The sequence below is a fragment of the Neodiprion lecontei genome, chromosome 2 (assembly GCF_021901455.1).
Source record: "Neodiprion lecontei isolate iyNeoLeco1 chromosome 2, iyNeoLeco1.1, whole genome shotgun sequence".
Classification (NCBI taxonomy): Eukaryota; Metazoa; Arthropoda; class Insecta; order Hymenoptera; family Diprionidae; genus Neodiprion; species Neodiprion lecontei.
In genome coordinates, this window is record NC_060261.1 from 9,191,212 (window position 1) to 9,204,361 (window position 13,150).

Sequence of the window (13,150 nt, forward strand, 5' to 3'; positions counted from 1 at the left end):
TTGGAAACCATCGAGAAGAGGAAGAGCCGGGGATGTTTATTTATTCATTGCATAATCACTGGAATACGCACTATAGTCGACACTGGGTCGGTCCTTATTTAGAATGATGACGAAATTTTTCCGCCCCATGACCCAAATTAACGGCAAATAATTAAAAAACAATTGCCTCATTTTTTCAAAGTTTTACCTCAACTCTAAACTCTCTCTCTCTCTTATAAGACAGTCAGCTTTGCGATCGAAGATTTTTATAATCGAAAAACCTTTTTTTTCTCAGTATATATTTTATTGTAAAAGTAATGATGTTCCGAAAAATCTGTAATTGCGAGGTTTTAGTGGGTATTAGTGATACTTATATCTAAGAAAAAATTCAATTCATCATATTAATCTAGACGAATTGCACTTTCTTTGATTAAAAAAAAAAGAATCAGATCTCGAGGGTGTGCAATTCAGGAGTGGACTTAAAAACTAGCTTGTTGCAAACAATTGCCTAGCTAAAACTAAAGTGAAGAGGAAATTATTCACAATAATATCATTTACCCTTTTATCTTGTTGCGAAAAAACTAACAACTATATGCCATTGCAATTAAACATCATCGGTGTAAATCGTTCGGTTCTCGACACTGAGTGGTCTTAAAATCAACACCAAAATGTTGTGCACTGAGAGAAATTTTGAGTTCCGGTTACCGCTCAGTCATTAACTATTTTCATTTTTTACCACGATCGAAAAATATAGTGCTAGGTAGAAAATGAAAATTAGTTTTATAGCTGTTACCGGAAAGTCTAGTGTCCGTTACTATTATTTCTCATTACGACCGCTGTAGCTATATTTTCTTGTAACTGTTGCGAAAATTTAATGCTCGTGCAACGACAAATTGACATTGAAGCCTTGTTTAGCTAAAAAAGTAGAGCAAACCTCAGAATCTGATTTTGCGTTGCAATAACCAAAAAAGGATCGACGATAGCGCAAAATGATTAGGCGTACCTCGTTTTTCGTAACTCCAACAATATTCAAACAGTTTTTTTCAACGATACCTGTTTTACTCAATTTTTCTAGTCGCTGTAACAAACGAAGTTTTTCTCAGTGTGGACTTCTACAAGATATTTTCGCCACATCTAACAGCGTATATTCCGATTTTTCTATTTCTCTCCATCCGCCGACTTCAACCCTTTGCATTTAAAAATTCTCGAAGCAGAACAATCGCTTCTTCAAAAATTCGTCGATTTGTCCCTCCGAGTTTCGTCTTTCCATATTTTCACCCCCGCCCCAATTTTCGAAAAACCCGTGACACAAGCGCCGCCAGCTTACGATTAGCGAGTGAATCCGGGCCCCGCCACCGAGTCTACTTATAGGTTAGAGCGGGTAAAAGCAGGCGGAGCCGCCACCTCCCAGTGGGCCGCGTCGGATCGCGTTGTGTGAATCCGTAGGCCGTATACATCCTCAGGTTAACCCGGGTTCCGCGGGGGGCGGAAGTGTCCGCGCACTTTCGCCGGCGGCGTTGGCGGCGGCGTCGGCGTCGGGAGCGGAGAGATGCCCGGTTATTGGTACCCGCACGTGGCCCCGGAGGCAAGCGTCGCGACGCTCGGCCGTCGCAGTGACGCAGGCACGCCGACGCGGCCCGCACGCGCGTTCAAAACGACCCGGGCTAATCACGTCATTACCAAAAAGCCCGAGCCGCACTCGGTTCCCCGGATCCGGCAGACTTTACCCTCCGAAACACGAGCTGCACCGCAGCTTCGCGCGTCCGAAGAAACATCAACCGGAAGAAGAAGAAGAAGAAGAAGAAGAAGAAGAAAAATCAAGACAAATAAAATTACCAACGCTCAATATGTGTATATATATATATATATATAAAAGGATAAAATTTCAAAATTCAACGAATCGAAGAAATTGATTCTTCGTAACGGAAATACGGGAAAGAATTTTCGCGGTACGTCGTAATCGTATATAATCGAGCGGAATTCCGCGGCCTGCGGCAGGATTAAGGCCCCGCGAGGAGGGTCAGGCGAGTCGCGTCGGTCCCCCGAGTCCTCGGGGCCCGGTCGGTCCTCCTCCCCCACCCCCGCCATCTCTCTCTACGCCACCCCCCTCCCCCCCTCGCCGACCGCCGCCCGCCACCCGCGCCGCATTTCCCCTCCCGGGGCGCCCCTAATGCCGCAACTCCATTGGGTCCAACCTAACCCGGCGACGCGACTTCATTCCTCGCCGGCTGACCACCACCCGTGGGTCACCTCTATAGCCGGTGGTTATCCGCGCTGCACCACCAGCAACAGCAGCAGCAGCAGCGAACCGGTGTCGCGGTGCGGTGTATAAACTGCAGCGATTTCGGGATTTGAAAACGAAAGAAAAAAAAAAAAAAACAAAAACCATTGTAACAAGAAAAAAACTGCGGTAATAATCATATTATACCTATAGACAATCTTACGCGGGCAAAAAAGTCGGCAACGACTGTATCGTATCATGCGTATCAGTGATTGTAAAACTTGACGATTGCGGCGTTTTTTTTTTTTCGTTTTTGTATTTTTTTTTTTATTGTTTTTTTGTTGAATGTTCGTGAAGTGATAATTTTGAATCGAATCGCCGTTACGGTTTTGTGCACATCGCCTATTGTACGAAGATAATATTGTTCTGTCTTCATTGGACGGTTGTTACTCGGGGCATGTATGAAAGATACACACAGACGGCCAGTGATCGCGGTGACTTTTGTGCACGTATCGAAGGATATTGATATTGTTGATAAACAGATTGTGTCGACGTTCGTCGAGGCGCGTTTTCGAGGGAATTTCTCTTCCGATTTCTACTTTGGTACAATCGCCGGGCAGCATGGACATGTCGGAGGACTGTTGGGAGCACGTGGGCCTCCTTCAAGATGTCGCGAACCCTGATCAGCCACCCCAGCCAACCGGAGCTTCGGAGTACCTTATGCACCAGCAGGAGGTGAGTTAATTCCACCTTGTTGGAAGATCGTCGATTTGCGAGAATTTCGAGTTTGTTGTTTTTTTTTGTTTTTTGTTTTTTTCCAATAAACACCGATCGAGGGTTGCGGAATGTCACGGATTTGACACGCGGTGCGGTTTTCTAGGCGAGGACGTTCAAGTGCTGTGAAATAATAACGAGGTCGATGTTGGTGGATAGTAATAAACGTTACGAGTGAACGACGCGTGTTTTGGAAATGACGGTATTTTGCAATTTTATGAAGGTCTGGAATTCGGTGAATTGTAATAAAGCAAGGATCAAGGTTTGTATCCTGAAAAGTCAACGTTTTGAGAGTTATTGCAAGGTGGCAAATTAGAGTTCTTTTTTTTTTTCTTCACTATTTACGTGTACAATTTGATCAAACTGTTTTATCGATCAGATTTTTCAATGTAATCTTCATCTAATACGTAAAGACAGACGATGTTGGAATGATTTTTTGTTAAATCGGTTCTATTCGCTGACGTTATTGTATCGAGAAAATAATCTAGGTACGCGATTTGCTTTTGCTTTCGATTTGCTGATGCATTTTGTTCCAAAAATCTTGATTCGATAAAAAAAAAAATTAGGTTTCGGAACGTAGTGAATTTTTTTACCGTCTATATAACAAACAAGAGCACAGCGTCTACGTCACTGTTCGAAGATAACAATGTTTCGTTACTCTTGGCCAGTGTTTAGTCATCGAAAAATGAAGTTTCGAAGACGAGCGCTAAATCTGAACAAACTTTTATCGACTAATCCAAAAAAAGTTTCGACAGAGTAAATTATGAAATAACATCGTTCTAACAAATAAAGTTGTATTCCGTCGCCGAGAGATAAAATACATATAAATTCATTCGAAACACACTTAAATTATTTAAAAACGTTTTACATAGTCTTCACATGAAATCGTGGTTCGATTATGAGCGTATGAATCATGCGATTAAGTTTTCAAGTTGAAATTCTAACGTTTGATTTATCACGTTGTCATTTTGACTAATTTTAAGATTAAGGAGTTTCTGAGAACGACGCGTTATCCTGACGGGCATGAAATAAAAAACAAACTGCATTGGCATGAGACGTAAAGTTCAGCTAAATATGAGACGTATGGAATATATCGAGTGTTTTCTAAAACCTGCGATGCAGCAACGAGGCTAAAAGGTTTTGGCGCGGGAAAGACGTTATCGTTGCGCAATTTACGCTGCAAAGCACGAAACGAGATATCGGAAAGTAATGAAACTAGTGCATTGCCACGTATCCGAAGCGTTATGCACGTATAACGCGTGTATGCGGAGAGAGAATTATGCGAACAAATGTAGACGGCTTTATATTTCCGCGATAATCGGAGCTCGTAATTTTCATTCAAACAAGAAGGGCAACCGTTCATTTTCACCTCGTGCTTGAGTGTATTTATTACAACCTTTGTACAACAGCGAAACGCGTACGATGATACAGTAAACGATGTTTGCAGGTACTCGTTGTTGGACTCGAGCTTTGCGGCCTACGTTTTAACCACAGCGCACGAGTTTTGCATTTTCGATTCCCCAACGCACAGAGAAAAATTTCATTTGTTACGTTAACTAGAAAAATTCCGTAAAACAGGTATCGTTAAAAAAAAAACTGTTTGAATATCGTTGGAATTACGAAAAACGAGGTACGCCTAACCATTTTGCGCTATCGTCGATCCTTTTTTGGTTATTGCAACGCTGAATCAGTTTCTGAGGTTTACTCTACTTTTTTAGTTGAATAAGGCTTCAATGTCAATTTAATGTCGCACAAGCGTTAAATTTTTGCAACGGTTGCAAGAAAATATAGCAACAGTGATCGTAATGAGAGAGAATAGTAACGGATACTAGAAAACTAATTTTCATTTTCTACCTAGAACTATATTTTTCGATTGTGGTAAAAAATGAAAATAGTTAAGTAATGAGCCGTAAACGGAACTAAAAATTTCTCTCAGCGCGATTTGTAAAATTAAACGTCAAATTCAAATTCAGCGACTTCTGCAGCCTCGTAAAACCTTTTCCTTTAATAGGAATTAAGAACAATCGCAGTATTCAATGCGATTCGAAGTGAATATTAGAGTTTTTTATGAAATCAGGTGTGAAATATTCTCACTCCAAAATTTCAGTGAGCTCTTTCACAGACACGACATGTTCTAGGAATAACAAAACCACGCACGGAAGCAAAATAGAAGCCTAAGTAATACGTAGGAGAATATTGAAAATTATAAAAAATACACTGAATTTCCAACCGAAAATTAAATCTGAATTACAACGAATAACGCGTGTTTAAATTTCATCCGAATAACACGATTTTCAGAACGTGATCAAATTATAACCGGGCAGAATTTTAATAATGATCTTGATACGCGCGGTGTAAATATTATCTAAATAACAGGCAGAGATAGATTCGAAAGATGGCGGCGCACCTGTCGGGCAAAACACCGTGGATCATATCACATCGGAGTGCGAAAAATCTAGATAGATTCCACGAGCCGATCCTTCGAATAAAATGAAGTAATACGACGAAGTGGGGAAGAAGTGTTGCAGCTGTGGCACGCGCGGTTGATTCCGAGTGTATATTCCGTTCGTTTGCCCAAGCCAAACAGCAATAAAAATAATTATACCTATCGAGCCCTCCCGCGCGGAAGGATTTAGATGTCATTACATGGATCAGAGTCGAGGAGGAAATAGAAATAGCCGCTGACGAGAGAGTAAACACAGTAATTTCGTTTCAATTTCGGGGATTTTTGTTGCGCCCCTCATATCGCCGCGGAAGAAACATAATGAGGAATAAAAATTGAGATCAGAAAGGGTCCGACGGACCCCGAGGTTCGAGGTAGGGAAAAGCTCGTTGTGTAGAGAGACGATAAGACGTGGAAATACGATAGGAAAAAAAGTTACCGCGCAACCTGTAATTTCGCCCGAAATTATAGGCATTCAGGCGGCGTATACACGTTTAAATGAGCGGATAGGAAAGCTGTATGAACGAATACGATACATCGATACGGGATCGAAAAGAATCGGAGGCATTAGGGCTGGGCGCGTGGTCAAAGACGCGGAGCATCCGCACCTGCCTTTAAGTACTTGAGTTCAGATTCGCCCGCGATAAGGTAGCGTTCGGACGATATATGACCACTCATGACGGCTGGACACCTTTTATATCGGACGTAACGCTGCGAAGAATTTCAATTTTTGTAGCAGTGAAACGTGTGTGTCGATATAATGAAACGGTTCAAGGGGCTGCGTGGGTTTCGAAGGTGAAGAAAAGTACAGCGTCTCTAAATTTTTTTTAATTTAATACAACAATTACTTTACTCAAACTATTAAGAATGGAAAATAAGAATATTTGAACAACGTTTTGAAAATTCAGATGTTCGGCCCTTGGAAAAAAGTATCTTTGCGGTGGCCGCGATAACTCGTGATAGATTCAAAGAATTCAGAATTAAAAAAAATCCAATATTTTCTGTTACTAAGTGAGTATAGCTTGTGATTGGACGAAGGATTTAAATAAAAAAAAATTGTAATTTGAAGTTTTGGTAGAGTTTTATGCAAGAAATGCGATATTCGGTAAAATCTACACCATATATTGCCTTGTAAAATAAGTAGTGATGTATGAAAAAAAAAATTCTCCGTTCAATCGCGAGTCAATTCTATCTAGAAGAAGTGTACAAAATTTCAATTCGATCGGTGCATTAGTTTTTGAGAAATCGTAGCCACAGACTCCAAAAATATAGTTTTGAGAAAAGAACGATAAACCTGCGACGCTCTCGGCCGGTCGAGCCTGATGAGAGGAATTTCCAAAGTCTCTCTTTCGTAGACTTTTACTCTAATTGACTTGAACCTTTGGGAAAATATTTCCGACATGTTGTACTGTTGCATAAAAAAAAAATTGTATAATAGATTTTTTGTTTCTCTTTTTCCACGGTTTTGAGTAAAATCTGCTTTTTTTTCTTCTCTCCGTGTAGTTATCGTTATTTCAGTTTATTCTTATTATTGCAGCATTAAATCTGTTTGTACAGTTTACCACATTTCTTTTAATCTTACAAGGCCTTAACGTCGATTCATTATTGAATCAACATCAGATCATTACGATAGTTACAAGGAAATGTAGAATCAGTAAAGTTCATCAAAAGAATCGTGACACGTAACGAATTTTCTGGTTAGAGCTACAAAGTTAATTTCCACTTCGGACCTATAATTATATTTTTCGGTTATGGTGATAAGTGAAAATAGTCGAAGACACCTGTACTTTTTACATTTAGAAACTTCTATCGGTGCATAGGAGTGTGCATTCGAAACGCCTTGCTTCATCTACTGATAATAAAACTGCAAGCTTGTTTTCCTTTGCCGGAGATAAACGTTCTGTCGGAATTTTAAGCAATACGGAGCATTGTTAGACTGCAATGCTTCCGAGTATGGAAGTGAATGTATTTTCTTTCGAAAATGGTTCATTTCGCTATTTTACAATCATCCGAAATATTCAGTACAAACGCTAAGCTCGTAGGTATTTTGAAAACTCGAGAGAAACTTTGCACGATCATTATAAACTTGCAAATTAGCGATTGTTTCGATCAATCTTCCGTTTCGTTAACGTTACTGACTTCCGGGTAATCATTCAGAACCAACGTTTTCAAACGTAGCTGGTAGAAACGCGTTAATCGCTGTCTATCAATACGACGTATCTCTCGTACTTTGTAAAACTTGAAAGCTTTACATTTTGTTTGAAAGTGAAATAGATAAGCGAGCTAATTATTGTTAAAGTAAAATTCTCAAATATATTCTCAGAAGCGTACCAAAATTCTCTGGATACAGCTCACGCACCCAAATTGTCCAGTGAATTACTTTCTAACCCAAGAATGATCAATTAAGCCATATTTAGAAGCATCGTACGCTGTATTTACGTTAATACTACTCTAATCGGCGTCAAATTTTGACACAAGGTTTATTTCCACGTAACAAAGACATTGAATATGCGATACACATGGTATTGAATTACAAGGACAAATTCTAACTTTGGATAACTGGCAGTGTGCCGTCCGTTTTACCGAAAGTTTAATTTTTTCTTTTCCATCCTCTGGCATTTGTTCTCTATTTTTCTCTCTTTATTTCCCGAGGTGATGCGGAAGTCGCAGTTTATTTCCAGCATTCCGCTTCCAGTTCCGCGCACATTGTTTTAATTAACCACGTATTGTTTCTAATCTCTGCCATATTATACTCGTAATATACGCGTATCATATATACATATATATATATATATGTATTCACGAGGTGCCGTCAAGCGTTTGTTGATCCATATTTCATTCCTTCCCTTTTGGGACTCGTTATATTATTTCCTACGGTTACGGATCTCTCGAGCGGAAGAGAAACAAGCGACGCCGCGACGTCCCGAAAACCCGGGAGGAAGTGTAACGTGATCGTGTTCCATATTTTATCGCTATTATTAAACCGTGATCAGTGAGCAAAATATACGCAATTGATTAATTAGCACCTCTCGCCGCGATGTTAATTATTAACAAGCCATTCATCGTTTCCCGGTAAAACGCTATAGTAAGAGTATAAAAATCGTGATAAACATAAAATCCGACCGCGGTGGTTGTAAATTCTCTCGGGTATGAATTAACGGTTGTCCAAATAACAAATTTGTAAAACTTATGCTGATATTTGTACGATTTTAACCAAACGAATTAATTATCCAAAAATAAGACGTTATGTAGTATTTGTATAGTTTGTAACTCAAAGATTGCAGCTCGACAAATTTTATTGGATAGCGAATTTAGTCTAGCTTCGGTATTTAAACGGGAAGGGAATATAATCTGTACGGTATTTATAATATATACGTATAAATATATGTATAATGAAACAAGTCCTCTGACGCTATTACGTCACGGTAATAAATTCCACGGAACACGAAAATTTCCGCTAAGCTTCCCTCCCTCCGTTCCTCTCGCCGAGTGAAACCCCGTGTGATATAGCAGTGTCTTCCAAACTGATGAATCAGTATAATTGATGGTGTACCGTCAAAAAGTGCCAGTCTACGAACAGCGATAAATTTCAGAGGCATTCTCGGATTTTTCTTTTTCTTCTTCATCTTCTTTTTCTTCTTCTTCTTCTTCCGTAGCTCGAGAATTGTATCCATATACAGCTGTTGTAGGTATAAATCGCTGTTTTCAGGCAAGCAAGGCGAGATGTGAAACTCAGGTGATGTCACAAAATAAAGAGATAAAAAATAAAAAACAAAAAAAAAATTAATAATTGAAAATTCGATGAATATTGTAATTCTAACAATAAGCGAAATCACATGGTATGGGAGAAGTTTGATTTGAAAGCTTTTTCAAATTTCCCAAACTTGACCTGCAAAATAGATATCGTGTTTCATAAAATTATCCTATATTTTCTTGAAGGTTTATGTTTTTGAATAATTTTTTTTAGAATTTTTAACCGTCAGTACTTGATTTCTTAGATTTGCAAAGATTTCGCGGATCTAAACGAGTATCGAGCGGACAATTTTGAAAGCTTGCCAGTTTCTTATCGGTGAATGAGAAATGTTTCTGAAATTTACTTCGAATAAAATTATAACATTTTTTAAGAATCAATCTTACGCTGGACCGAGAAAAATGAATCGAATGAAGAAATAAATAGTCAAGAATTAATAATAATAAATAATGATTTTTTTTTTTACTTTAACGCAAACTTTCCTAAAATATATTTAAAATCTACGTATCGTCACTGAATTTCCAGTAAGTTCGTATCCAACGAAAAAAATTCACTTTTCTCTGTGTATACGTGAGTTGTCCGATCTAGGCTGTTAAATTCATCGAGCAACGAACGGTCAAGCGATAAGAGATGCGTAAGAAGCGGTGCCGAATGGACGCGTAGGAGTTATAAGTTGAAATAAATAGTTGTAGGCGTAGTGCACGAGAGGCTGGTAGTTAGTTAGGCTCACGTATGGTTTTCCCACGGCGACATGCACTCCTTCACCTGGTAGTAACAGCCTTGTGATGTGGCCCCGTGGCGCACATGGGGAAACGAAAAAAAAAGAAAAAAAAAAACCGATAGGAAAGGAAAGAAGAAGAAGAAGAACAAGAGGAGGAGGAAAAGTAGTGAGAAGGAGAAACTGTCTGTGGGAACCGAACTGCAATTCATAGACAAACAAATAGACAAAGTGTAATTCAGCCACGGTGAAGTTTGGTAGAGTCTATGTAAAAGCTCACGAGTCGCGATGATCGGCTCGCGTTTACTCGCCAGCAGCTGATATCTCTATTCATATATTCCTTGGGCGTTCCGGCTCTCCATCTTCATTCGGACTTATCGGTATACCTGCATTATAACGCGTGTGGCTAGGTGCCGCGTATGCGGACAAGTCCGGTCGACTTATTGGTCAGAAGCTCGCGACATTCCTCCACGTCCTCGTCGAGCCTCGTCCGGGTCACGAATCCCGATAATCGGCCCTCGGAAATCCCCGAATTTTAACATTTTTCTCATCTTTTGTCATCCCCTTTTCTTCCTTCCATTTACCTTGCTAATGGATCAGCGAAACATTTTCGCAACCCGGATCCGATTTCGAAGTATCTCGGCAAAAATACGAATAATATTCAATTTTTCAGTCCACGCTTAACATTAATTGTTTGAATATTTCTCGTCGAGGTTCGTTTACAAATTACTTAGTTTAAAACGTTGTATATGCAGTTGGGGCGTTTCATTCGTTAACTATGTTAACAAACGTAAACCTTTGCAACAAAGTCTAGTGTACGAATATAAATGAACATAGAAAATGAATCCACTTGCTAATCTGTGTTAAGAGCTCTCTGCGAATAGGCTACAGTTGATATATACATGTGCATCAAAATTTATTCAAGTCAATATAAATCTGTGTTATATACATTTTGGTTGCTCAGAACGGCTGAACGTAAGATTTATTCTAAAAATACAATTTAGTTAAAGCAGAAACGTAAAAATCTTACGGCACATTTTGAAATAACGTTGACGTATTTTCGTTTTATACTCTCTCACGCTTTTCGCTGGGTGAATAACCGGCTAATATTGAGTCATATAAACGGGGAAAACGCCCCCTGACATCGAGAAGGTACCCCGAAGTACATATATCACAAGGGCGCTGCAGAGCGCGGCTGCAAAAGGTGTCGGAGCTTTTGGATGAGAAGGGGAAGCCGGAGTGACGCTAGAGCAATTAAACGAAGTTTTAAAAGAAATTTATTGACCGCGATAATGAAAGAGCGGACGCACCTGTATGTTGGTTCGGTGTCCACCTCGGGCCCGCAGATAAAACCGTTTCCACTTCCGGGCGACGCGACGGGTTGCGCCAAGCAGCTAGGAGGAACCAGCGCGACTGCATGGTTTGATGGTTTAATAGGAGAGTGAGAAACAGAGGCGAGCAAAGGAGGAGGACAAAAATTAAAAACAAAATGAGAAAAGAGAAAACAGTGAAAGTCTACTGTTATTAGGGGTGTGCAAAAGTTCCCGGCGTTGCACGTGGATAACGATACCTGACGTTGGTTCTGTTCAAGACTTTGCTTTTCTATCTCAAGCATTTCTGTACTGTATACTCGATTGGGAGTCATCTGGATCCAGCAGTCCTTGCAAATCATCGGATTTCAGCTCACGGGGTCTTCCAGAACGTGTTTTATCAGACAGATCGAAATTAGCATGGAAATTTTGAGAATCACTCTCTACGCGTACTTTCACTCGTGTCAGTCCATTTCCATTTTTTGCACAAACTTTCAGGATAAGAACATCCTATTTTCTTTCTAGATTATGGTCAGTTTCGTACCACGTACGATACAGAAATGCTTGAGATAGGAAAGCAAAGTCTCGAACACAACCAACGTTACGTATCGTCGTCCACGTGCGACGCCGGGAACTTTTGCACATCCCTGATATTATCGGGATCGTATCGCGATACTGCGTTGTTGTCACATATACTGCCCACCCTTCGTTCAGGTCGCCTTGTAATTCAGCCTCGATTCTGATCCAACAATACCAGCTGTGATCCAGCTTTTAATTCCTCGGCTGCCCCGTGGAACTATATGGTCTTAATTAAAAAGCAACCACCTCTTCCCCCCTTACAAGGTACGGTTAGGTAGTATCCATGGTGTATCTCTGTATCGGTTCACGATGACCGGCAACTTTGCGAACTGATCGTTACCGGAACAAACGATTTTCTGGTCACCCATTTTGTCATGGAAAATTAATACAAATACATAATAATTTACGTCGCTGCACCGTATTTGTAAATTTGTAACCTGATTTCGTAAATTGACAAATCTTTTGCATAGTAAATGTGTAGTATGTTCACGGTAATTTTTAAAAGTGTGCATCTTCACAGCTGTACAGTTGATATTTTGCTAACCGAAGTACTTTAAACTTGTTCTGAATATGCAAAACAGCGATTTTTCCGATTAGTGTTTTGCTGATACTTGAAGTGACTAAATAATTGAACCTCGCAGAAACCACGCAGTGTAAGGAATTCTTCTGCTGAATCAGGCTTCCGAAGTTTGCGGCTTGAAACGAACAACGCGAACTTTGTCTCCGCTCGAGGATCGCGAAAGCCTCTGGTTAATCCGCGAGATAGAGGATCAGTTCATTTATACCTGGCAGAGTAGCACTAAGTACAAGGCACACCTTGGGTCTTATCCTCTGAGGCGTTAAATCAGATCGCGCTAACCTTCCGTCTCCGCAATGTATAAAAGTCGAGGGTCGTCTAAGATCTGGTCTGTGATCGAGTAATCGGAGGCATATTGTATAATATATTATATGAAACGGACGTAGAGACAATAGATAAAACCCGACGTATAACGCTCTCTAATAAGCGGCTGTCTTGTCGCCGTTTACGGTAACACCACGTGAACCCGACGTCGCACGCGATCTTTGCATACGTATGAATATTAAGAGGAACCCAGTCAGCCGGCCGAGCTCTTGTATACTGCCCGCTTATTATTCCATACACAACGTTGAAAATTCTCTCGTATATTTTCAACTCCGCGCAACGATCGTTTCGTGCGAAAGTCGTAATCGAAAGAGTAAAAATTTACACGAAGAAAATCTCACACTGTGTATAAATCCCCGCAACACGAAGTGAAAGTTGACGAAGTTGTCTAAGAGGATTACAAATTTCGGATGAAATGGAGTTGCCAATTTTGTTGAACAATTTCAAGTCAAATGATCGGTCAAAACCAGTGAT

The 13,150-nt window shown here is 40.2% G+C and overlaps 1 protein-coding gene across 3 annotated transcripts in view; it reads left to right on the forward strand.

The window, feature by feature from the left end:
- Nucleotides 1–2,557: 2,557 nt before the first annotated feature.
- Nucleotides 2,558–13,150, forward strand: part of LOC107219345 (homeobox protein araucan) — a 70,814-nt gene continuing 60,221 nt past the window's right edge. For all 3 annotated transcript variants that reach the window (XM_046732640.1, XM_046732639.1, XM_046732641.1), the window contains exon 1: nucleotides 2,558–2,935. In XM_046732640.1, coding sequence (XP_046588596.1) covers nucleotides 2,822–2,935 — 114 coding nt within the window. In that variant the 5' untranslated portion in view covers nucleotides 2,558–2,821. The remainder of the gene's footprint in view (nucleotides 2,936–13,150) is intronic.